This window comes from Montipora capricornis, chromosome 10, assembly GCF_036669925.1.
Source record: "Montipora capricornis isolate CH-2021 chromosome 10, ASM3666992v2, whole genome shotgun sequence".
NCBI classification, from domain to species: Eukaryota; Metazoa; Cnidaria; class Anthozoa; order Scleractinia; family Acroporidae; genus Montipora; species Montipora capricornis.
In genome coordinates this window covers 29286004-29313503 of record NC_090892.1, presented here as the reverse complement: position 1 = coordinate 29313503, position 27500 = coordinate 29286004, and the positions used below count along the sequence as shown (strand labels likewise).

General features: G+C 41.0%; 3 protein-coding genes and 2 pseudogenes across 3 annotated transcripts in view; 4 read left to right on the top strand and 1 right to left on the bottom strand.

Moving 5' to 3' along the window:
- The window catches only part of LOC138022287 (endosome-associated-trafficking regulator 1-like), a 39250-nt gene extending 18081 nt beyond the window's left edge, over nucleotides 1-21169 (bottom strand). Inside the window, exon 1 of the mRNA XM_068869389.1 lies at nucleotides 20947-21169. Coding sequence (XP_068725490.1) covers nucleotides 20947-21118 — 172 coding nt within the window. The 5' untranslated portion in view covers nucleotides 21119-21169. The remainder of the gene's footprint in view (nucleotides 1-20946) is intronic.
- LOC138018835 (uncharacterized) lies at nucleotides 9734-10900 on the top strand (annotated as a pseudogene).
- On the top strand, nucleotides 17095-19377 carry LOC138018755 (uncharacterized; annotated as a pseudogene).
- Nucleotides 21170-21220: 51 nt separating the features above from the next.
- LOC138022286 (ciliary microtubule inner protein 2C-like) lies at nucleotides 21221-23076 on the top strand. The gene has a single exon (XM_068869388.1). The coding sequence runs from the start codon at nucleotides 21298-21300 to the stop codon at nucleotides 21886-21888; it is 591 nt and encodes a 196-aa protein (XP_068725489.1). The 5' UTR covers nucleotides 21221-21297; the 3' UTR covers nucleotides 21889-23076.
- A 3498-nt stretch (nucleotides 23077-26574) lies between these two features.
- The window catches only part of LOC138019122 (cleavage and polyadenylation specificity factor subunit 1-like), a 91689-nt gene continuing 90763 nt past the window's right edge, over nucleotides 26575-27500 (top strand). Inside the window, exon 1 of the mRNA XM_068865794.1 lies at nucleotides 26575-26850. Coding sequence (XP_068721895.1) covers nucleotides 26707-26850 — 144 coding nt within the window. The 5' untranslated portion in view covers nucleotides 26575-26706. The remainder of the gene's footprint in view (nucleotides 26851-27500) is intronic.

Below are 27500 nucleotides of genomic sequence, written 5' to 3'. Positions count from 1 at the left end.
CCTGCCAACTCTGCAGAAGAGTGAACCACTTCAAGGCAGTATGTTAGAGCAAGGATAAACCAACCTACAGCAAGCTGGCATAAGCAGGCAAGCCAAAAAAGCAACCATAGAAGCCTGTTGCAGTTTGACCAGCTTGAGAGAAGATCAAGCTATCCATGGGATCTCACTGGCTCAGCACTTATACAACCACCTCAACAATCGTTGGATTTGCAAAGCATCTCAACTAGAACCTGTTATCACACTCACAGCCACAACCCACCCAAATGAATAAAATAGCACTCGGGTTTAACCCTTAGCATTAAGTCCACACAACCCTCTGCTATGCCCACCGGTACAGTATCATCCTCTGCTCCGGTCACTGGTTGCCAGAATGAGTGTCATCTGCCTCCTGGACTTACATGTATGTGAGAAAAACCTCATACCTGTCACATTGTGCATACATGCAGCAAACAACAGTGGTATACACCAGATACTGGTTGCAGTCATCCTGAGATTCTCTGGGGAATCCAAACCAGGGCAACAACTTGAAACCAGACAATGATAATGATAATGACTGTTTATTCACAAATCCATAGCAAAGTGAAAAGGAGATAAAGGAGGTTATCCCTATCTAGTTTATCTCCTGATAATAAAATAAATCAAAAACATTAATAATTATTTTACAACTGTTTAAAATACTAACTATAAAAATATATAATACATCACACAATAAAAGAACTTAAGTGTTCACTAGAAAAATTTGCAAGATGACATCTCAGTCTGTTCTTAAAAGTGTTCAAATTTTCTGCCTCAGCAATGTCCTTCGGCAGACTATTCCACTTATCGATTATGCGTATAAAAAAACAATGTTTAAAACTATTTAAAGTTGAGGATGCAAACTTAAGTTCAAAACGGTGATTAGCTCTTAAGGGCTCAAAATCATGTGCAAATGTAAAAAATGCTGAGGGATCTAGTCCATTTAGTCTATTTGTTGTCTTACAACACTCGATAAGCAACGAAAATAATCTTCTTTGTTCAAGTGTTAGCCACTTAAGGAGGTTTAGACATTCTTTGTAGGGCAAGTCTTGCCCAATATTTCCAAGGGCACATTTGGATGCCCTATGTTGTACTTTCTCCAAGGTGTTTCTGTCTTTTTTAAGATGCGGACACCAAACTGGAGAGCAGTACTTGAGAATCGGACATACTAGGCTCTTATAAAGTTTCAAAAACAGCTCAGGGTTTTTAGGACCCACCGTTCGTCTTATGAATCCGAGCACACTGTTTGCCTTATTTGCGCATTTGTTGGCTTGTATACTCCATGACAAGTAGGAAGTAATATAGATTCTGAGATCCTTAACTTCAGATACAGCTTTCAACTGGTTACCACATAGATGATATTGAGGACTTGAATAATTATTAGAAATGCGCATTGCTTCACATTTATCAGTGTTAAATTTCAGCTGCCAGTCATTGCTCCAAGATTCCAGGTGAGTAAGATCTTTCTGTAGCTCTTCTACATCTTCCTTAGTATCCCTGAGTATCCTATACACCTTCATATCATCTGCAAAGGGTTTTGTGTTTGACATAATATTTCTTGAAATATCATTAATATATATGAGAAATAAAATAGGTCCCAACAGGGTTCCTTGGGGTACACCAGACAAAACGGAAGTCCAAGATGAGTGATGTCTCCGCAGAACAACGGGCTGGTGTTGATTGGTGAGAGAGCACCTAAACCAAGATAGGAGTGAACCTGTGGATACCATATGAGTGTATCTTTGTCAAAAGGCGTTCATATGGCACCAAGTCAAACGCTTTTGAAAAGTCTAAAAAGGTAACATCAGTTGTCAAGCCTTTGCTTCTCTCACGGGTCCAATCGTGAAACGAAGATATCAATTGAGAAAGACAAGATTTCCCTTTCAAGAAGCCAAATTGCTCCGACAGATTGTTCTGACAGATCGTCTATGTGACAAATGACCCCAACAAGCTGTTTCTGAGTAGGTGAAGCCCTTGAGATGGGTGCCATGACTGACACCACTTCTGCTACTGCTGAGCAAACCAACCAACCCTCTAAACCCTGCAACTGCCCTCAACGCCAGGCATCCAATCCCAAACCAAACCAAACCAACCACATTGCAATCAACCGGGGCAAACAAAGAACAACTGTAGGAATGGCTCTTTAGCTAGAACAAGTCTAACACATTCAACACAAGCAAACACCAACCACTGCTACTAATGAATGACTGGCCCAACCATGAGACTCATGGTGTTGTACTGCTGGTACATGTATTTTGTGAGCTTGCTCTTTGATCATCTTTTGTATCACTTTTGAGTAATTAAACATAAATCATTTATTTTGCTTATCTGCTGGTATTAACTCTGGATCAGCTGTTAGACTAATCTAACGGTGAGAAAACATTGTGGTGCTTGGAGCTAGATTCAAGAGTAGACAGAGCAAGGAATTTCGTGAACAACGGCTGAATTTGGAAAACAGATCATGAGCACAGAACCACCTTACCAAGACAGGTTGAAGGAAAGCCAAGACCATAACAAAGTACTGCAACATTAAAAAGAGTGCCCGTGGACTCAGAAGCACCAAAATATCAACTAAATGATCCAGAAATAAAGTACCATGCGTATGAAAGTTCTGAGTTTGTGTATCAATAAGAAAACAAGGCTCACTAAACCAAGACATCAACTTACTGACTTAATCAAGATCTACTAAGACAGTTCATTATCTAGTGGGAATGCCATCCGAAGAGCAATCAATAATGTCAATGTAGAGATCAAAATTATCCAGAACATCATTTGTGAGTTAAAGGAAATATATACTCAGAAAATAAAAACAGTGACAGTGTTATTGAGGCAATAGATGAGATTGCAATTACAGTTGATTCATGCGTATAGTATGCAAAAAACCATTCAATGGAAAGTTAACCCTTTCCTGCCCGAGACCCACTTTAGTGGGTCCCAACATGGCCCATACTTCAACTTGCTCTCAGCAGACAATAACGCCTATAGGGTGTCTAAACATTGCTACAGGGTCTAAATATGAAACAAGCTTTCGATCAATGCGAAGTGAGAGAAGGTTGGCGAAAATTTCGCACAAGTTCACAAGTTTGTTTTCGATTTTTCATGTTCAAAATGGCGTCGGCCAGCACGTCTCATGCTGAAGATGAACAAGAATCGATCTTTTTTTTTTCTGGAGATGAAAGTAGTAATTTTGAAGGATTCGAACTTGATGATATGCCTTTGAGTTTCATAGCAGGTGCAAATCAGCAACGTGAGTCTGACAGCGACCAAGATATGGACGATTTCCTCATTGAAAGTGGGGATAAAGATGATTCAGCCAGTGAGTCAGCTGATGACATCGCGGAAGAATGGAGTACGATTCTTACTCCTCAAACGGCGATTGGGTTTGAAGAGCACGTTGGTCCCGTTAGAAACCTGCCTCCAGATAAAAAAGCTATTGATTTCTTCGAATTGTATTTTACCCAACATTTGTACCGCCTAATTGTATGTGAAACAAATTGTTACGCTGGGCAGAAACAACAACAGTTAGCGAAGCCACTTGGATGGACAGAACTAACCGTCAATGAGTTGCGCACATGGCTTGGAATGTATTTTGCGATGGGAATCGTGCAAAGCCTACTCTTCACTCCTACTGGGAAAAAGATCAGGTAACTGTAACCCCTAGCTTTGGAAACACCATGTCCCGCAACAGATTTATGAACATATTGCGTTTTATACACTTTGTTGACAATGAAAGTGAAGTGCCACACGATGCATTGGTTTTTGGTTCCATGGCAACCATATGGGCCTTGAGCTGTAAATGAAGGCAAAAGTTTCAAAACAACTATAGGAGCACTTGCCCACTTGTTCTGGTATTGCAATTACACCCCAAAAACTCTGGAAAGACATTTGTCAATGGATAACTAGTTGTAATGTTGTCATCCTCCTTACCGCAGATAACTCCTTTTTGTTTTTTCAAGGCGAAAGAAGTAGAGCTCTAGGCTGGAAAGCCCGTTTACCTGAGAGCTGTAATTATCTTTCTAAAAGGCGACTGTAAGAGAATGCCTGTATGTCGCTAAAAATTAGAGTTTGCTAGTTTTTAATGGCGAAAGAAATAGGGCTCCGACTCGAGGTGGTCTGAGAGCTAGTGATCTTTCTATTTTGCGATTTAAGAGCGTTGGGGTTTTAGTAATGCTTTGTCGCGTGTAGGAAACCAGTGCGTTCCTAGGGTTTGCAAGGTTTAGGTGGTTTCAAGTTTGAGGAGGAATTGAGGCTCTGACTTAAAAGTCCTTGAGTCATTTGCCCTTCCTGTAAGCGACAATGGGAGCATTAGGAAAGAAGCTCGTTCACGTTGATCATGGTGTTTCTGATAGGTTCGCTGCAGAGAACGTTGTATCAGGTTGCAAGACCGGTTTCGGAATTCGTTGTGGATTGCTTCGTCAGTTGCGTGCTCTAGGAGTGAGAGCAGTTTTTTGACCAAGTGTTCGTTTGGGTTGCTTCTTATAAAGCCCTGCGGATGGCGTCAAAAAAAAAAAAAGTTGTAATGTTGTCATCCTCCTTACCGCAGATAACTCCTTTTTGTTTTTTCAAGGCGAAAGAAGTAGAGCTCTAGGCTGGAAAGCCCTTTTACCTGAGATCCGTGGTTATCTTTCTAAAAGGCGACTGTAAGAGAATGCCTGTATGTCGCTAAAAACTAGAGTTTGCTAGTTTTTAATGGCGAAAGAAATAGGGCTCTGACTCGGGGTGGTCTGAGAGCTCATGATCTTTCTATTTTGCGATTTACGAGCATCAGGGTTTTAATAATGCTTTGTCGCGTGTAGGAAACCAGTGCGTTCCTAGGGTTTGCTAGGTTTAGGCAGTTTCAACTTTGAGGAGGAATTGAGGCTCTGACTAAAAAGTCCTTGAGTCATTTGTCCTTCCTGTAAGCGACAATAGGAGCATTAGGAAAGAGGCTCGTTCATGTTGATAATGGTGTTTCTGATAGGTTCACTGCAGAGAACGTTGTATCAGGTTGCAAGACACGCTGAAAATTTAAGGTGAGCCTCTGACGTCACTTTTCCCTGGATCCAACCGTCTGAGGTCCAGTCAGTCAGTTTTTAACGTGAGTAATGGTGGACCGTGAAATCCAAAACTTACACTCAAAGTAAACGGCCTTTGGATAAAAACCAAAGCTCAAAATTTTGCCAGTCAGGTGTTAAGCAAACACACTTTCAAAATCTGAAGGAAAAAAGGAGGTGTTTTTTTTTATCACAGGGGCACTTTAATAGCCAAAGGCTAATAAACTTGTGGCCCTCAAATCACTTCACTCTGAAGATGACTTCTGCTTGGGTTTTCGAAACGTCAGTGAATGTCATCTCAAACAGTCCTTCTCAGGAGTACACTCACCTAGACCATCGTACTTTATTTAATTATTAATTTGTTATGTATTTTACTCTATTTAATATTGTTGCCTGTCTTTTGCTGACATCCTTGTAATTCAGCTCTAAATATGCTTCCAAAGGATCGAATAAATGAATATTATTATTATATTATTAGAATTTTTTTTTTACTTTTAAAAGTCTGATTACAAGTAACAAATGCCTTGCATTTGAGAGGGGAATGTGGAAGAAAAATTATTTAGATTTTATCCCTTTTTTCTGCCGTGCCATTTGTCATTCAAGACATTATGTTTACTGCATTGTACATACCACTGGTGCATGTATTTTATTATTTATGTGAGCTTGCAGTTTGGACATCCTTTGTTTGGCTTTTGAGTATGTGAAAATAAATTGTTTAATTCCTTATCTATTAACTCAGAGTCAGCTGTTAGACTGTTCTACCAGTACAAACACGTTGTCAACCCTGATACAGAGCCAGTTGTATACAATCCCCTGATCTCAGTACCACAGCAAGTCTGGATCATGCTGTATTCCTTGGCATCCTCGAGCTGGTACCAGTGGGAGAACTAATATGTTCTTTACCTAGCAAGTGCTATGTTGTCAAGTCATAACTAATGAATCAGTGTTAATTGACTCCACTGGGAGCTTAAGTGACACTATACAGCGCTAGAAAAGAAGAAGAAGTAAGGGGGAATCCATGATTTGGAAGAATTGGAAACAGAAGAAGGCGACAAAGAAGGAGCGAAGACTGAAAATTTTGAAGACAAAGTGGTTTGGCCAATGTTTACGATAGCGGATTCTTGTGGGAGTTGTAAAGAGATGATGGTGCCTGTGCTGATTGAGGGAAAAACGTTAGACATGGAATTGGATACTGGTACCTTGGACAGTATCATTCCAAAGAGTGTATGGTGTGATGTATTGGCAGCGAAACCTTTGAAGAAAACTTGTGTGAAATTGCGCAGTTAGTCAGGGCATGAAATTCGTGTCGTTGGAGGCCAAGGACCAAGTGTTTTATGGCTGTCAACAACCAACGGTCCAGTATTAATGCGACATAGTTGGCTATCCATTCTTAAAATGGAGTGGAAGCAAATTAATCAAGTGTCCCAAGAGTTGGTGGATGATGTGGAAAGGTTACTAAAATATGAATCGCTCTTCAAATGGGGACTGGGGACCATTAAAAGGAGTCACTGCTCACTTAAAGCTTAAAGACAATGGTACTTCCCAGTTTTTCAAAACAAGACCAGTTCCTTTTGCATTGAAAGAGAAGATCGCCAAGAAAATTAGAGGGCTGGAGTCGATTGGTGTGCTGGAAAAAAGGAGATTTCTCTGATTGGGACACGCCCATTGTTCCGGTGATAAAGTCGGATGGAACTGTAAGGATTTGTGGGGATTATAAAGCCACCATTAACCAATTTTTGGAGGTACGTGAGTATCCCATGCCAACTGCGGAAGAGTTGTTTACTCACCTGAATAGTGGTGAAAAGTTTACCAAGCTGGTCTTATCGTCTGCATACCAGCAAGTACAACCATCAAAAATCCCATGCACAGCAACCCCCAGGTGATGTTCTACCTCCACGACCGAGGGAAATTACATGCATTTTATGTAGCAACTAGTTGCAAGTCAGTTGCTGGCCTAAGGAGACACATGCTGGTACATAACGCGGTCATTCCTCAGAAGGACATCATGAACCCTGTGAAGACCCTAACATTAGTCTGCTATGGAGCCATGCAAGAGGTACTGCTGGTGGGGTGGATTCAAACACTGGTGCTGAATGAGATGGCAATCATCTGCGAAGATGGAGCAATCATCATGTATGTATGTATGTATGTAATATTTGAAAGGTCCAAGGGTGCAAATCACTCAACACCAAGACGTTTGGAGACCAGTGAACCTGTGATAGTTTGTGATTACCGGAATCTGCCTCACCTTGGATCAGAGGGGTAATTCACGATCATTTAGGCCCTGTTACTTACCAAGTGTTTGTAGGGAAGTTTCTATGGAAATGACACATTGATCAGTTTTGATGTTTGGCTGGTTCGCGATTGCCGCACCAAGACAAGTTGAGAATACTCAAGATCTCGAAGTGTTACCATTGCCTAATCCTGTTCCTGAAGTCATTCTATTGCCAGTTACTCAACTGCAACAAAACGATATCATAGCAAGCAACGTAGATGAGCTCAACACCTACCAGGTACGTCCCAAACTTCGTGTGAAACCTGTGAACCTGCAGTACCAAAGTGTTACCTAACAAGGATATGCAACGTTTAATTGAGGAAATATGAGACACTTAATATCGTTTGTTGGACTTGAGTCTGCTCTTGAACATTTCTTGTATTGGGCGATAACTTCTTTAAACAACCATGTAAGATTTTTGATGTCTATTTGTCCGGGAAAGAGGTACATGGATGCGGTTTTTGTTTCTTAGACTGTAGTGCTGTTTAGGTTCAGGGCTGTTGAAATAAGTGGTTGAGGTTGCTACTTTCCAGTATACGTTTCAGCTGGTTCCTGGTCATTGCATCTCTTCTTTGCTTTAGCGATTCTAGGGTGCCCTCAGAAAGTCCAAGAATTCTCAGGCAACTGTCCTGCACTCTTTGTAACTTCAAGGAAAGATATTCTGGCAAACTGCCCCAAAATTGGGCTAGCATAATCCAGCAATGGGTTTCTGTGATGGAAATATATTACACAAGACCAACCTCAGATAAGACCAGTAAGTGCTACATTGTCAAGTCCTAACTAATGACTGGGTGTTAATTGACTCCATTGGGAGCTTAGTGTGACACTATACAGTACTAGCAAACTGTATGTAAATCATTTTGTTTTTCTGTTTCTTAGGGTTAAGTTAGTTTATTCAGTATAATTTACGTTAGTGTAATAAAGTTTATCCAGGGGCGGATCTAGGGGAGCCGCCCCCCCTCTTATATTGGCAAAAAGTATATATTCTGGTAGAAATTGAGGCTAAAATTTTTTGGGGTTCACTCACTCAATAAAACCGACCCACCCCCCCCAAACTACACCACACCATTGACCTCCAAGCACTCAAACAACATGCCACATGTGAAACACATCAGACACAAAGCCCATTCCACCAGGCTCATTAATTCCCACAGAACAAGAAAACCACAGTCTTGGAACTGTTGGACAAGCTACCACAGCATACCACTCCATGAAGATGACAGCTGGATGACCAAAGACGAAGTTAAGAAGTGGTTCAGAAGGGTTTGGCGACAATCGGAGGATGGTGTTTGTCAACTCCTCACTTAAGACTGTTACAAACCTCACTTTTGTGACACTGTCATGGAAATTGCAGATGAACTATCCATTGATCTGGTGTTCATTGCTGCAGGATGCACTTTAATTGCCCAGCACCTCGGTGTCTCCATCAACAAGCCCTTTAAAGACAGTGGGTTGACTGGATGCAGACTGCCACAAGAAATGATAACGAAAATCTTTGCCAACCAATGCAGCAAATCGTCATCAACTGCGTTGCTCAAGCGTGGAGAGATCTCCCAGAAGAAGTTGTGACAAAATCTTCTCTCCTCTAAATCTCACATTGACCCAACAAGAAAACAAACACAAAAATAGGATTGCGGCTTGCTTCAAGCCAAGCACTCAGTTTATTCTCCGAAAAGACTAAAGAATACAAGACATAATTATAAAAGAAAAGTAAAATATACGAACCAAGAAACATAGAGCTCCAAAAAACTAAATCACAAGCTAACTAAAATGGGGTCGTGGAACAACAGCTGGGTGAAAAACCTCCCCATATGTCCACTTGCACCTGGGAGGAAAACCCCAGGCCAGCTGAACCCCACAAACAACGGTCGCCTGGGCAAGACCAGAAAAAAAAAAGCGGTAAGAGCGAGAACACTAAATAACTAAAGTCTTAGAAACCGACAAACGTGAACTTCAGACAACGAATCGTGGACATACCCGTCCTTAGCTGATTCACTAGCCCAGCGGCCATGATGCTTAAAAAGCCAGTCTGGTACGCCAGCATTAGCGGCAGCAGTTGCCCTGCCACTCCTAAGGCTATGCGTACCAATGGCAGAAATATCAGGTAAAATTTCTTTAAAAGCCTCCAGCACTAATTCTCTTAACCTTGAATAGCTTAAACTTTTAGATCTAGGCTTATAACCACATTTAGTGAAATATATGGGCCAACTGATATGAACTGAACTTAGCTTCTTTTTGATACCGGTGATTTTGTAAATTTGATGTGCTAAAGTTTGCGTATTTTTGTTTGTTTCTTTACTTGATTAGTCCAGAAAGTCAAGATTATGCAAAGAAGTCTACTTGAGCGAGGGCCCATGCTCAGGAAAGCACCCACCCCCAAACTTATACCAAAGATATTGTGTGAGGGGTTTGGGTGCTTATGCGGTAAGATATGGTAAGTGACCCTAACTTTGCTGACCTCAATGGCTTGCAACCAACTCGCCAGGAGTACTTTCAGTTCAGTGAACACAATTGATGGTGTATCCTCTAGAAAGACTGCAACATCATACTTCCATCCCCTATGCAAAAATTTATCCCACTGCAATTGTATGACACCCTCCCAACCCAGTGCCCAACCACACCCAACTTTACTTGTACATGTACCTCCAGCATATCCCTTCCAGTGTATGTGTGCCAACTTCTTCCACTACAAAGGGGTCAACTTAACCTCATCATGGTAGATAGATACTCCAACTAGCCAATCGTCGAAAGAGGACATGAAGGCTACTGCCCAAGAGGCACATTTGCAACTTATGGCATCCGTGATGAGTGTGTGACAGATGGTGGCCAAGAATTATGGTGGAATCTACACTGCAATTCCTTTCAGAATGGGCAGTACACCACCAACTATCATCAGTTGCCTCTCCCATCCCAAACGCAGGGCCGACGTCAGGGTGAAAACCATCAAACAGCTTATCCCTAACAACACTGACCCACAAGGTAGCCTCAACATGAATTCCTTCCAACAAGAAATCCTCTAATATCGCAATACGCCAGATCCCAGCATAAAGCTATCCCCTGCCCAGTGCATCTTTGGATGACTTAGCAAGGATTTTTTCCCATCCTTCCCGGACACTATGAACCTCACCCAACATGGAGAGACACCCTTGCTGCAAGGGATGAAGCATTAAGGGACAGGCACATTCAAGGGGCTGAGGGGTGGGCTGAGCACATAAAGCAGCTTCCTTCCTTGTGATCGATGACCATGTACGCATCCAGAATCACACCCAACACAAAACAGCTGTGAGTGATGACATGCAACAATTTGACCAATAATTATATTGTGCATGTCAGTGGATCAAGTTGGAGGAACAATCGCAATCTGAAGTTCCTAAGGAAATATGTTCCTGTACAGAAGCAACCACCAAAACCACCAACACCCCAACAGAATGCAGCCAAACCAGCTACACAACCCGCCCCGATTAGCGTTGCTACATGCGGGTTGTATATATATGTATTTTTCTAATTTGTTAAATTTAAATTATTTAAATAAAATGATGATGATGATTAAATGATGGGACCTACAGTGGGACCTACATGTCCACCACCCACACATACACCAAGGTCCCCAAGCACTCAGGAGACTTGAGGACTACAACAAAGGGCTGAAAAAACCATTTTGAACCCTTTACACCTAAATAAACTAATCAAATTTTGTTCTATCAGTCTTCACTGCGCCATTCATTTACACAAGGAAGACTTAAGACTTGGTGGAGATGAGAAACATTGTTATCATTCACTGGAGCATACCTGCATCTCACCCATTAAGGACTGGGACTACTGGTACTTTGTCATGTTTTGTATTTCAGCATCATTCCACTCGTAAAACCATTAAACAATAGAGCTGTATCCTATACCAGTCCAATGAAATGGACTGTAAAGTGCTGTATGGTATCTACTTGCTAATAGCCTACACCTTGGTCATGGTGGTGCTACAGCTCAGTTTGGTGGAAAGGTGAGCATTACCCTTCTCACTTTCATTGTCTGTTTCCTGTTTTTACATAAAATTTATGAGCATTACAGGGTATAATAATCACTCACTGAAAACAAAAATTTGGTTTATCAACAGAGTTGATAATGTAAATTGACCACCGTACAGAGATTCTCTGTACGGTGGTCAATTTACATTATCAACTCTGTTGATAAACCAAATTTTTGTATACTACTTCCCCACCAACGCAGCACCACAGTTTCTTTAGAAACTACCCCTTCACTCACTGAAAACAGTCTATTAACCCTAGGACGCCTAAACCGGCCAGACAATTTTACTTGTCAATGAGACACCCCAGGAGTTAGGAATATATTTTTTGTTGTGTTCTGATTTTCTCCTTTGATTAACGTTTTAGAGTGTATAGAGTGTTTAGGTTGGAAAGATGAATGATAGGTAGCAAGGGCGTGAGGCCAGTGAGATTTCTCACTCTGCAGAATTACCCAATTTCTCATTTCCCTTTGAGTTTTAATCTTGTGGAATTACGTGATCATACTGTAGTTAGTGGCAAATCATTTTGCATGTCATGCAAAAGCTTATAGAGTAAGAAAACAACAAAAACAACAGAATTCCAGTCATCTTTTTATCTTGTGGTTTGTTAAAAATGGTCCACATTAAGTTTTGACTGAAATTCTAGTGTAGACCCTAATTATTTATATCACAGGAATCTGAGAGATTCAAATAGATTTGTAAAAGTCTGATCATATCACAAGCTCCTCCCCCTACATGCAATCTAACAGCAAGACGGAAAATTTGGTAGACTGCACAGCGAACGATGATGGTAATGTGATATTTTCGTATAAAATTAAAGTTAATGTTTACGAGTGATAACCTTTGAGCCCTCGGTCTCTGTGCCGCGCCCCTATCAAGTGGTCGCCTCTTTGGTACCACATGTTCTGTAATCCAAAGGCACTTCATTTCTGCCTTTGTTGCATGCAGTGATCCCTATTCTTAGAGGTTATACACGTCTCTCTATGGATTCCTTGACCCTAAGTGCTCCGCCTTCTATTGGTACAAAACAACTTGCCCATTACTGGGTCCCGTGAACATCTCCTTGAGCAGTTGAATTCCATCCCAACTGGCGTCTCTCAAGTACCTGAAAGGCAGGAAAATCCCCCACGAACAAGATACTCTGATCAAAGCCAGCCAGCTTCCAAAAAGGCCCGTTCAACCACAACTACTACAGATCAGCCCCCACTATCTTCCTCAAGACCCGACCCAGAGGAAATCTCCGTTGTGCAGGACAATACTGCCGATATTTAAGACAGCTCAGGCCCATCAAATACAAGTACTATCCAAGTTGGCGGCGTTCAAGAAGGAAGGGGAGTTCCATGAAATATAACCGCACTGGCACAAATGATCGCTATGATCATTGACGAAAAGCTTCAGACGTTCAGTACAAACCATTTCATTCAACCTGCACCGAGTCAACCAGCCTGCCAACTAGAAAGGCCGTCCAATCCACCATTCGCACAGCAACTGTCTGACCCTAGATTTGTGTCAGGTCCACCTCACTCAGCCGACTTCCGGGAACTTCTCTATGCCTCCATCCTCATGTTCAACTTCTCCGATCGCAGCGCACGTTCCACACAAGACAAGGAAAGCAATTTTGAGCAGTGAGTTTGTTGTGTTTGACTCCCTGCTGCCAGAAAACTCCTCCCTTGTTGACCATACCCATTTGAGGGTAAACATGTCAATATCCCTACCCCCTCCCGTAAGAAAAAGATGTACGTCAACACGATTGACAGGTGGTTGTCCACGTTCACAGTTTTCTGTACGGTCCTCCTTACCTTGTTTCCCTCACGGGGCCGTTGAAATGTTTGCCTACCAGGAGATTATCCGGTCTGCTCACAGCAAATTTGCTGGTTTTGCCTGGCTTTCCTACAATATAGAAGGAAAGCCGCCTGCTCACCTTCAATTACTTGGGGGAACGGGATATTCAACTGTACCTGCTGAAATTCAAAGGACAGGAAAAATCTTGCTGTACCATTTGTGGGAGTAGGGACCATTTCTCTCATGGGTGCTCCCTTTCTGCCCTTAGGCCAATCCCAGTTTGACGTGGGGTTTCCACAAGACTGGGAACTCTTGGTCATGTGTTAGAAGTGCCGGTATTATTTTGACAAAGTCCTTCCCTTTGGTCTTTGTAGTGCCCCATTCCTCTTCAACCAGTTGTCTGACGCCCTGGAATGGTTGGTAAAACATCACCTTAATATTCAATCTGTCATTCACATTCTGGATGATTTTTTTCATAGTTCGGCTGAGTGAGCCTCCCCCTGCATCCCACTGTGCCACTGCCCTCTGCCAATTGCTGACCCTCTTTGAGCAATTAAATATCGCTATAGCTCCCAAGAAAACTTTCCATCCCTCAACCACCGTCGAGTTTATGGGAATAACCCTGGATTCGGTACTCATGCAGACCCATCTCCCAGGGGATAAGCTTCTCAAAGCAAGGGCATGCTTTCTAGTTGGTCACACAAACGGTCTTGTTATTTAAGGGATGTACAGTCCCTTATTGGGACCTTGCAGTTTGCCTGCCGTGTCATTTCCCTGGGTCACACCTTTCTGCTGCCGATTATTCAACTGACCAAGGGCCCTAACAACCCGGAGCAGGTTATTTTTCTCAACAATGACTTTCGCAAGGATGTTGTCATGTGGCAACTTTTCCTTTCCCACTGGTGGAATCATTCATGAAATCTTTAACCAAAACAGTTCGCACCCTGCAGCTGGAAGGGCATGGCTGGCGGCTCGCCCTCTATCCATTCCTTATCATCTACCACTGTACTCCACACTCAGCAACAGGCGTCTCACCAGCAGGGCTGTTATACAACAGACCTCTTTGCGATGGAATACATGCTGTTGACACTTCAAACAGCCTCTCCACAGAACAGCACCAAAAAGCAGCCACTCTGGATCAGCAGCCCAAGGCTAAAATGAAAGAGTATGCTGATTGCACCTGCCACGTGCAAGAATCCACCCTCCAAGTGGGCCAAACCGTGTTGCTGAAACAAGAAAAGCGTGACAAGTTCAGCACTCGCTCGCTACAATCACAAACCATTTTGCGTTATTGCTCTCAAGGGAACCATGGTAACCGCTGAGCGAGCAGGCAGACAACGAACCCGTCACAACTCACACTTTAAACCGTTGCCATTGCCATTTAAACCATTGCCTGATGAACCCCATGATCTTAGTGATATCGATGAAGAGGAGGAAGAGAGAAGATATCCACAACCAGAGCTGGAGCAAGACCGACCCAGCACGTCAACGGCGGGTCCTGATTATTATGTCGAAAGACTTGGCTGATTATGACTCGTTAAAAGCAAAAGGAACTGTAATGAAAATGTGAAAGTAACTTTGATTTCTTGCGTAATGAATACATGATGATTTCGATGTTTTGTTTAACTTCTTTCTCAGAGAAAGAGAGGGATGTAGTGATTGCCATGATTGACAGTACTCCGTATAAGGGCTTAATCGTTGTTAATAAATCACATGTAATCAGATATAGAACAACATTGAAGCAGAAGCAATCAGGCGATGTAAGAAAAAGGTTAGAAGGCCTTAGAAGAATAAGCATTAATCACAACGTACAGTCTTACCGGTAATTCATTTCAGAAGTTACTGTAACAATTAAGAAGTCCAAAACTGACCCTTTCCGGGAATCAGCCAAGCTCATTATTGCTAAATCAAACGTGCAGTAATCCCTATTCTCAGAGGTTATCCCTCCCCCCCTCCTGTATACTGCTTTTTTCTTTGCCTTACTCTGGTCTCCGCATCTATCCCTTGCTGTAAATTCTTACAAGGTTAAGCTGTAAGGCGTGTAATAAATTAGGGGCGGGGAATTGCTGCCTGCCGCACCCCTTCAGCCCTGTGCTGAAGCCCTGTCAGGGAGGGGGCATGTTGTTCTACTGCTGGACTGGGTTAACTTGGCCCCAGGACATTATGCCAACCACCCTGCCCGCCTTACAGCGCAGACATGAGGCACCCCCTCAGTGTAGCGACATGTGCCGAGGCCCCTCATCCCATCCCTCCGATCAGTGATTTCATCCGAGCCTTGCTGGCATAATATATTCCCTGCCCAACTTGGCCCACATATTGTGTTCTGTGTTGTTTTTTTCGTGAGTAATAACATTAATAATTAAATTCTTTTTACAGTGTATATAGTACATTTTCTATTGGCACATTCAAATGCACTCTTACAAGCTATCAATCTACAATGTATGGGTCAGCATCAGCATCAGCATACACATGTGTGCTCAAGGCCCTAGAAGCTTGTACTGACCCCTTCTTAAGATTTCTAGATTTCCGCTACACTCAAGTAAAGTAAAGTAAAGCAACCATATTTAACATCGATAACTCGTAACAGTAATTCAACTGACAAACCTGAGGTCGATGGTGCGCTCATTTTACTCCCCCCTCTCCATCAGTGCTCCGTTTTACGGGTATTTAAAGCTACTTAGCTACACGGAAAGGAAAGAAGTCGAAACAAGGATGCGAGATCCGGGAATCGAACTCAAGACCTCTTGCATCAAGGCTGTGCACTATCTGAATGTGCCATCCTTGCTCAGAAGGACTATCATAAGGACTAGGATCATTAGCTGCCTGGCGCCTCTTCATCCAGCAGACCAAGACACTCCTGCCTAGTCAGCCAGTAACAGTCACAGTAACAGTCAACACCTGCAATTCACAGCTGAGGTCCTAAGGCAACCACCTCCTATGGAGATAACTACATCTGATCATGGGTCTCTGATTTTTCAACTTCAGCTGACCAGATACCACCAGTACCTGAATCAACAGCTCAGAGTTGTTCAAGCTAATTTAAACAGCACCAAGCCCCTATGCTGACAAAGTAACCAACCCTGAGTGAGGTATAGCTCCCAGGGAAGAGTCCTACGGAGACCAGCAGGGACTATGCATGCTGATGCTCTTCCGACCTCATTTGTGTTCTCAAGACAACAACTCAAAGAAACAACTTTATACAAAAAAGAGAAGTGTTCATTAGCTTCACTCAATACACTCCCAGTTAATAAGATTAAATATTGGGTTTGGCGGCTCATATGCTTCATGACCTGTCTTAGTGAACTTGTTCTAGAAGCCTTAATCCATTCCCTATGGGAGTTGATCACCTTTTCATGGCCACCGTGTGGAGTATCTTAACATCTCTATTGTCCACTCTCTAGGTGATTTAAAACATCTGTCAAACCATGTGAGCTTGTATATTTGACTGAGCTCTAGGCACTTTTTGAAATTAACTCAATCTACTGAACTTATCAAGGCTGAAAAATGGATCAACAGCTGTCTTCTTTATTCTTGGATGAACTCTTGTCTCCATTCCTTTGCAAATTGTACAAAGTGATCCTCAGCAGTGTACCTTTTGCATGACCATGTACAAGATACCGGTATATCATTTGAACTTTGTTCTTTGATTTATGGTTAAATATTTCCATAATATTTATTGGGTGGAGACAAATAGAGACCAATTTCTGAAAATTAAGCATAAAGCATACACTGTACATTGTGGAAAACCCACGTCATCATCTTGGATAGGAAAACTCAAACCCAGTGCCAAAGAGCGGCCAAATCATGTCACTTTTTACAACATTTGTTTTCCTAAATCTATGTATAAAGTTTACCATATTACTAAAAATCAGTTGGTCCTTAAAGTTACAAAGCACATTTTTCTTAAACAAGTCTTTTATTTAAAAACTGTCTAGTTGTAAATCATTACAATGGCCTTAAGGTGGCTAATACTACAGTTTTCCAAAGACAAAGATCAAGATTTTGAAATCTGTGAAATTAAAACAACAGGATGTCTCTTTTAAAGTGCAATAGTCACTGCAATTGATGCAAAATGTAATTTTACCTAAAAAATAAATGCAAATCAGGAGAAAATGCTAAATATAGTGACTGAGCTAATGGAGGCGGGACTGGAAACTAGACTTTCTTAAAACCTAGCCGTACGACCAGGGTCAACATTTCAGAAATAAGTAAACAATATGAAGACAAAACTGTCAACATTTGTTTAAAAGATCTATCACACAGCTTTTCAGTTATTATCCAAAAAGAGGAAATTCAACGTTTTTGCCATTTGCGAAAAACCTGTCTGTCAGATTTAACTATTTATTTCTATACATAATTATTTTTTCTTGCTAAGGAAATCCTGGAATTTTAAGCCCAAGCTATGGTATTACTCCCCTTAAGTATGGCAAGCCGATTGTAGCAATATTCAATAATTTGATATACATTCAATTCAGTATTTATATTTATGTCATTTTTTTTTATTTTTTCAATTTAATATCTATATTTATATCATATTTTTTAAATCCATTTAATTTAATATTTCTTTATTTATTTAATTTAATCGGTCTATATCCATTTAATTTAATCCCTAAAAATTCATTCAATTCAATCCGTCAACAATTCATTTAATCTCGGGGACTGGGTCAAGCCATGGGAGTAGAAAGATAAGGGCCTGGGAAAGAGTCATTGTAAACACAATATGGCGGACGAGGAAGGTTTTGACATTGGAAGGGACCTGCCAGTGTTTTTAGCCTCAGTTTTAGACAAAACGGAATATATTTGCCAAAATGATGAGGGCGAAGGGGCTCCCGAAGGGCATGCGGAAGTTATCGATCAAAGTATCAGGATGCTTAGATCGATAAGAGATTGTTGCAATATTGGAACAAGTGACAAAGAGGAGCTGGATTCACTGCAGAAGCTTTTGCGCACTTGTTGTCATCTTTAAATCATCACATCGCAATTAAGCCTGTCACCCCAGAAACTGTTGCTGAAAATTGTTTTGCCTCAGGAAAAGAGGAAAAAGAAACTCCTGGAAGACCACCTTTTAACATTCCTGCTGAGATGTTGGAAGAATTGCATGAATTGGGATTCAGTTGGATTAAGATTGGAGAAATGTTGGGTGTTTTGAGGTGGACGATAAACAGGAGAGTAGAAGAATATGGTTTGCAAAACATAACAGGATTTCATCATTTGCCTGACGAGGAACTAGGTGAGATCGTAAGAGGCTTCATTTCCGATCATGGACGAACCACTGGACAGGGCTATGTTGGAAGTTGCATAAAAGCACTTGGCTTTAGAATCCAAAGAAAAAGGATAAGAGAAAGCACGGCAAGAGTGGATCCACAGAATACTGCACTACGATGGGGTGTTGTTGTTTCACGCAGGATTTATCAGGTACCATGGCCAAACTCCCTGTGGCATTTAGATGGACATCATGCACTGATACGCTGGAAAATTATTATTTATGGATACATAGATGGCTTTTCAAGAAGAATAATATTTCTGAGATATAATTCAAACAATCTTGCAGAAACTGTACTTGTTCTGTTCCTAGATGCCATAAAGCATGATGGAAACCTTTGGCCATCAAGAATAAGAGTGGATAAGGGTGTTGAAAATGTCCTGGTGTGTGATGCCATGGTTCAAGCTAGGGGGGAGGGAAGGGGGAGTTTTATTGCTGGTCCCTCTACACACAACCAGCACATCGAAAGATTATGGAGAGATGTCTTTAGATGTGTATTTCACTTTTATTACTATCTATTCTATGCTATGGAGTCCATTGGTATCCTCAACACAGATAATCCAATTCATGTGTTTACTCTTCACTTAATCTTCATTCCAAGAATCAACAAAGCACTTGATGAGTTTTGTGAAGCCTTTAATCACCACAAAGTACGTACACAGGGAAACTGGTCACCATACGAAATGTGGGCAAATGGGATGTTCCATGCAGACAATCCACTAGCACATGGACTGCTAGACGAAGAGCCACCTGATATGGAAATATATGGATATGACCCCCAGAGACCATCTCCCACTGGGAGTGATAATCAAGTTGTCATTGACCCTGTGGATATTAGCCATGTAGATTTACTGAAGTCATTTGTTTTGGAACATCTGGATCCACTGAGACGTCAACTGAAATGGGTGCAGATATCTATACCGAAGCTTTAGACCTTGTATTGCAGAGACTTGAACAACTTGCTGATTCTGGAACATATGTACCACAATAATATTATTAATAGAGCAAGTTGAAACCGCTGGCCAGCACTGTCTCATGTTTAACCTCGCCTACGTGTAAATTATATTTTGCCACATCAGTTACATGGGGTAAACACCACATGAACTAGTTCACAAAATGCGAAACAATGACGGTACAAAAAAAGCTACACTGTAAGGAAATGCTTTTGAAATAGGGATAAATCATTACAGGCTTTGTGTGCAGAAACCACGGTCGAAGAGACCTTACTTGAAGCACTGCTAGCTACATGAAGTACCAAAGATGGGGCACCCAGAAGTAAAATGTCCCTGGAAAGTGCAGAGGGTGTTGGGGCTCCAATTACTGTAACACCAAACAACCAACATGGGGCCATGCACAGCTTCCTCTGGACAAAACTGAAATGTTTTTGGTCGCTTAGGATTACCCTAAAAGAAACAGAAAGTTCAAGTTGCCAACCAAATGGTTTTCTTCATACCACTCTGACATTCGTTCCCCTTTATACTTTACAATCCTTTCCGTAAGGACAATGATGTTACTGTGAGCATAACAGAGTTGGTGCGTACATTGAGAGACTAGATGAACAGTCCAGAAGAGATCATTTTGGTAGATATTCCATAATAACGGTCCCAAGTTGGAACCCTGGGAACAGCCCATATTAATTTGTTTTGAGTCGCTGACCATATGTTAGCTCCAAATTTGGCTCTTCCTTTGAGGTCCATGAAAAAGGAATGCATTAATCAATGTTAATGATCCATTAGAGAAGCTGTATGCCTGACAACAGCCTGTATGCCTGACAACAGAGTTGGGTGCATACAGTGTAGTGTCAAAGGCCTTACTCACATCTATCGATAAGATGCCTACTGTTTTCCCAGTGTCGATGGCGACGTTTCCATTCTTTAACAAGACAAACCCTAATGTTGACTCACAGCTGTACAGCTTATGGTAGGCTGACATAAAGGGATCAAAAATCGGTTCAAAGAATTTCGACATTTTGTTTACTCAAAAGCTGTTCGAATATCTTGTCGAACACTGTTCTCCAGCGGGTGCTCTTTTCAACGCTGGGATCCACTCGCCCTTCTTCCATGAATTCGGCCAATACTTTCCCGAAATACATTGATTGAGAATTTCAGTAAGTCTTGTTAGGGAACTGGACGTTCATAAAACAACCAAACACGTTAGGGAAACGACTTCGGTCGTTAGCGAACTCCGGCCGGTTGCTCGAAGCCTAGTTGGCGCTAACCATTGTTTAAGAGGCATCAAAACCTATAGGTTTCCATGATATTTAACACTGGTTAGCGATAACCATGCTTCGAGCAACCCGGGCCTGAACGTGAATAGCGAAACGACCTGATACCGTTTAAAATAACTTTAACAATTATAAGCTTCGACCTTCAGACCATTAAACAACAATGTTTGGGTCAAAACTGTTAAAACAGAGACCTGCAAAGGACACCTAACATACACTTCAGTTTACTGTTCTATGAATACAACATAATCTGGCTACGATTGTCTTTACGGCATGTTCAAATAGTGAAAAGAAGAGCTTTAACATAACAAATGTGTAGGTGGTGTAAACACTTACCTGGTGCACCCACTTCCGGAAACGGTGATTCCTCTTCGATTATTTTTCCTTTACGTTCGTTAAGAGGGGAACTTTTTGAGTTTCCTTGTTCCTGCTTATTCCTCCCTTTAGGATCTTTCAGTTTCACAAACGACTTGAAAGAAAAAGGATTGTCGTTAGTTGACTCTGCCATTTCGAAGGAGGATACATACTGGTTTCTTACACGGCAACTAGCTTCTTATTTTTCAAAGCCGCTGGCATTTACATTGTAATCTGTTGGTTGGAAATGCAGGGGTCGAGTGGGTGTGTGTCGTGAGTGCAGGGGATCCAACAATACAACAACAGTGCACTTAGCAACTGTCTCCGAAAAGCATGGCGAACCACAAAGTTGGAAGGTTTTCGACATGGACTAGAGAAACATACATCGACCCTATAAATATGCCAGCAAACAGATACTACACGCCACATTTTATGGCTTCCGGAGATGAACAACGTTACGGCGAAGGTAGAGAGAAATGGTTTCAAGATTATCGCCGCTCTCACGTAGCTGAACAGACACTAGCAAAAAATTTGAACACTCTTGGATCTCCTTACCGACCGACAAGCTTCTCTGATAAACCCGATCGAGTTTTAGGGTCTCGTTGCTCGAGAAGGGAAGCTGTTTTAAATAAACCACGGCATCACATCATCAACCGAATCCCCGATAGAGAAAGGGACCGCGCTCAAATCGACGACATTGGATTTCAACATAGACAGCAGTACAGGGACCAAAGTGGGACTCTCCTTGGTCAAAAACTGGAGTACTTTCACGTCCCAACAAAAGCGGAGGAGCAGTTTTTACCCAGAAGTAGTCCTCCTGAGGGAACTATTGGAAGTTATCCCAACAATACCAGGGCTTCATTAGAGTACACTTACGACAAGGAAAGAGGCCCAAAAGACTATGAACTTTGGTACAAAGTTTAAAGAACTCAAGGCAAGGAGGCTCAAACCACTTTCAACACGTTCAAGAAAGTGCACTATGTAAAGGATTTATTCTACAATATTGTATCACCAAGCAACCGTGTTATGGTTTCCCGTAAAACAGTAATCATTGCACAATCGACATAATTAAGGTGGCTCTGAATCTGCTCCAGAGAGTGTTTTAACCTTTGCAGAGTTTCAATTTCGCCTTCTGATCACTTCTGATCCAAATTGGGGTTACCAAGTCAATACATACAGTTCAACGATTCTCATTGCAAAATTTAGGGTGTTTTAGATGGCTTTTCTGTTGCTATAGTGATCTATAATGCCAAAATATCGAGTGTATTTCGTTAAGCAAAAATTGGTATCACAACATTGCCATTCTGTGAAAAAGTATTGTAGACTCAATATTATTGCTGTAGAAAGTCGGTCTCTTGAAATTGTTGAAATTGGTTTGAGCCACCGTAATTTAAGTGGCCTAATCAGTGCTATAGATGAAAAGCCTAGCAAGATGAAACACACTCAAACTCATTGGCATCTTGACCTCTTGGACCTTTATGAGGACAAAAGGAGCCAATTAGCAACAAGTTAATTTATCTGTACACTGTATGTTGCTTTTGCTTACAGCCCAATCTCATGCCCAAAGTCCCCAGTCTCTTTGGTCAGCGGGTTGTCATAAGTAGAGACTCTGGGATAATGGACGCAATCTTCCCACAAAATCTGGGGCGGTTTTTGGGTTGGGACTTTTGAGTTGTAATGTAACAGCCAATCAAAAAATTCTAATAATTTTTTTTTTGATTATCCCAGAGTCCCTCCTCAGAAAACCCACTGACCAAAAAGCATCAGGACTCTGGGTACGAAATTGGAACCAGTCAAAATGACTGGGGTTACTTTCTGGCTGTGTGGGCTACAGGCTTTTGGTGTCCCCAAACACAGAAATGATGTTAATGGTGGTTTTCCAAACATATCATCATTCGTCTGAGTATTGAACTCTTCAAGACATATGCAAACATGGCTGCTGATCACAAGTGAAAAACATGAGTTAGTGGCTATTAGTTTTTATGAAAAATTGTTAGAGAGGAATAAGGAATAATTTTCAAAAGCGTTTGGTGTATTTACCGGTAGTCACACTTACATGTATGTTAAGCTGGAATGCCATGTGGTAGTTATGTCATTTACGATTATCATTGAGGTGTGTGCAGTACCTCTCATTCCTTGGAAAAACTGGGAAATTGGGAAAAACACTTTTATACACAGTTTTAAAATACTCATGCATATTCCATAGCTGCTTTGACCAATCAGATGAATTTCTCTAGAGGTGTGAGTAAGTTGTTATACCTAGTCATTCACCCAAGAAACCTAAAATCCTGGTCAGGTATTTGAACATGGCCCCAGTAAAATAGTCAGGTAAATAGATGAAAATAAACATGAAGCATTATGATTATATATCCTTTGGTGGCATTATAAAATGCTTCATGTTCATTTGCATTTATTGGAGCATTCCTCTTGTGAAGGGTCTTTGTTGTTCCTTGATATCTGCCACTCAGAGAAAACCTTAAAACACCCACTTTGTTAAGTTCCTGGTAGACTTTGGAATGCAGTGTTCCACGTCTTTTTTCTTTTGTTCTTCCATCTTTGGCAGCCTAAACCGTAGTTTTGGAGGCATGTCCTCGTTTCAAGAGCCCTCAAAACACTACACCGCACCTTTTTGGTGCTTTCTGGCCAACATGAATAAAATTTTTATACGTCACTGAATTAAATTTCTTTGATTCCCAGGTGAACTAGACTGGCATGTCACGTCTTCTTATGTAACACTAGGAAATTAGGTTTTCTTCATTGTTTAGGGTGTTTTTCAATTCCCAGGCAAACTGAGCTACAATAGATCGCCTTTCACGAAGGAATGGTCTTTATTCCATCATGATTGGTCAAAACGGCTATTGAATATGGAGGAGTATTTTAAGCTATTGAAAACATGTGAAGCATGTGTTTAGTCAGATATAAAAAAATCCTGAGGGAGAAATTCTTTTATATGATAAAACACTCCTGCTTGTGTATTAAAGTTACTATTATGCTCCTATAACATGGGGCTTACTCACAGATGCAGCCTCTAATCTATTTTCCTAATGGAAGAGATCAGTAATATTATTGGTGCATACATCAAGGTTTATTTCATAGACGTAGCTGTAAACATTTTTCAGACATTTTGAACTGAGTTTTTTTTTCTGTCTTACGTTTGTGTCTAACTATCAGCAATTTAAGTGAAGACCCACATCCAATACAAAGTTTGCTACCAAGTATTTTCCTGGCTCTTGTTGTTTAATTTAGTTTGGATGACGCCTGCAGCATTCAGTTACTCTACTATAGTAATCCCCAATGTTAACAGATGACTTCACTGTTTTTTGGGTCTGGTTTCATACCAGAAATTACAGAACTGCGGATTTTATTGGATATAAAAGCAGCTACAAGACTTGATTTGTCATCTGCACACTCAAATCATAGACAGCTGACAAATATTATTGCTTATCACATGAGTTAATATTCAGGCCATTTTAAGCCATCATTTAGGGTGCGTTTGATTGACCCTATTCCGGGATAAGAATACGTAGAGTGATCATTAAAACAGAATGAGTGGCGCTTTTAAAGCAACAAGGATAAGAAATGTATGTTTAAAATAGCATTTAGCAAGTGTTTGATAACTTTAATGTGAATCTCCGTAAAAACGAAGGATTTCTAACTTCTATTCCATGTATTCCTATTTCGGAATATGGTCAATTGAACGCACCCTTAAAGTGTTCATGCGTGCATTCATTCATATTTGTATTCCTCCTGTTTGTTTTGGAAAGAGTTCTTGCAAGACTTGTTATGTAAAGATGTTTTTACTTCCTGGCCAAGTCATCTTTTTGGATGAGGTATTGGTTTTTTTTCCAATGTGAACCAAACAAACTAACATGGACCCATTAGACTTCTGGTGGCGTCAGTGTGGCCAATATGTAAAAAAGAAGCACCCACCAAAACAGGGAAGTCTCGCTGTTGATACTTGTCAGAAGACTTGATGCCTTCCACTCTCAGTTATTACGGTAACCATAGGTGTTTGAGAGGATTGATGACACTAATGGAGAAGTGAGAGAAAGAGTCGGACAAACCCAGAGTGGAGATTGATGTGGCTGGAACATACATTTAGAATGGGAGATCAGAGTTTACCTAAAATTGCAGATGAGTGGGTGCTGTAAGAAGAAGTGAGAAGGAGAGAATGCCCAGTGATGATTTGGGAGAGGACGGCAGAGAAAAAAAAAATCTAACAGACATGAACAGACCAAATCTGCTAACTCAATGTTGTACCCAATTCAAGTCTCCTGAGGTTAAGATTCTTGTGTAATATAATTATTTGCAATATAATGTACCATTCACATTTAAGTGATATGGAAATACCTGGAACAAAATGTTTTATTCCCAAAGGCTTTGAATTTTGGGTACAACATTGAATTGGTGACTGTTTATAGGCATCTGCCAAAATGAAAACAATGGACAGGGGCATGTGGCAAGGATTTGTATGGAAGATTCTGGTTTGATTACAGCCCTTACCTCTGCAATCTAACATCATCAAAGGACAGGATTTCAGCAAAGTACGTCTCGCATAGCTCTTAGGACTTGGTGGGGGACATGGCATTACACATGTGACAACTATGGCAAACCCTTTTCAAATTATATTTAGAATTCATCAGGGTCTGAAGCATTCCTTACTCTAACTGAATTTAAATAAGTCAGGTTCCTTTTTCTGACATGTTTAATCACAAAGTTGTGTAAACGCCTAATAACTGAAAGTTAATTTTTGCAGGGTTTAATCTGTTGCAGTTCCCAAAAATGCTTTATTTAACTGTGGGCACCTCAAAGGTATTTTCTCCTCTTGGAAAGTTAGAGAATAGGTCAGTTCAGTGAATACGTGTCCAGTTGACAGTATCTTGATTGTGTACTGCTATATCACCATGCTTTGGAATTGGGCAAACAACCAAACTTCTTTATATCATCTAAACTCTAAACAAATTCATTGTAATTGCAGAAACGAAAGAAGAATTCCGACCATACATTTCAGTCTTCCGGGAAATTATATCTTTAAGCTTATAATAATAAATACATTTAAGTGTTCAATTTCTTCTCAGCACCATCACTTCAGCTTTGTTGGTTGGCAATGTCACTTGAGCTGAGTCTTTGCTAAAATTTAATTAAAGCACCAACGTAAGTTATGAATTTCCTTAAAACATTTTCTTCATCGATTTATATGCTTTTCAACAACAACAACAACAACAACACTTATATAGATTTCTTGATCACTTACCTTTATCAGGAAAATGTCTTCTTTCCTTGTGTTTATCGGGCACGGAGCTGTTGAAATCCAAACGACTAGCATGATGTTGATTGGAATCTCCCTTGAAAACAGAACTTACAAATGCATTTTGGTTATGTTTCCTGTTTGCTCGCAGCCAATCTTGCTTGGAATTTAGTTCCACAGTACACCAAGATTCTACGTTCATGGTAATGAATGAATTGGATGAGCTTGCCTTGCTAAGCGCCTTGCTATAGTTTTGTCCAGTGTTTACATTTTTCGCAAGTTGCCATAGTGATGGCGTCCTCACGGAACCGCTCCGGTTCCATAATATGGCATCTTACATGAAGGCTTTATTCCGCACGAGGATGGTTGAAATGGCGGTCGAGGCGGCCGGTGCTCTTTGAAAAATCGTGAAGAAAATTCAATATTTATGGCAATGAAACTCATGATTTTGTTTGAAAAAGAGCAACGAGAAAGCGTGTTGCTTAGAGAATAAAATGTATGCAATTTACAAACAGATGCACCCTCCAACTGGCGTGGAACACTGTGTTCATTGTCACTTCTTTTCATCGGTGGAAAGCAATCTGGTCGTTGCAGGGACATCGCAACTTCGTATTTACAAGTTTTACACTCAAGATGAGGTAAGAGTTACACAGTTCTACTGATATGACACACTTCTGAGGTGTAAAGTTGGAGCACCTTGGGGCTATCAAAGGTGAAACCACCCGACATTTCAACACACGTGTAAGGGAACATTTGGAAACGGACACTGGGCCTCACACATTTTCAAGCATCTGGAGAGCTCATTAGCGTGTCGCTCTGCATGCTCCCGTGACAATTTTGCCATCATTGATCAGGCATCTTCGCGGTTTGCTCTCAAAATCAAAGAGGCGTTGCACATATTTTGGGACAAACCAACACTTAACGCACAGGTCAAACACGTTAACTTAAAACTTTATGTTTAATTTTGAATTACTATTGTCGTAGTCTTAATTACTGTCATTATTATTATTGTAATTTCTCTAGTATTTATATTTCACTGTAATTTATTGTTCATTTCACACTGAAGATGGCAGAGGCAACAGTGCCGAAACATGTCTGTAAAACTCAAGAGTGTCGTGTTTTCCTTAAAAAACGCAATAAGTGGTCAGCCCGTGTACCTCAACAACAGCTAAAGCTAGTAAATAATTGGGTACAATACAAGGCAACCTCTGGGATTGTCCCAAGAACGTGAGAGAAACATCATATACATGGGAATTATTTTGACCTCAATGTGATAACTAAACCAAAC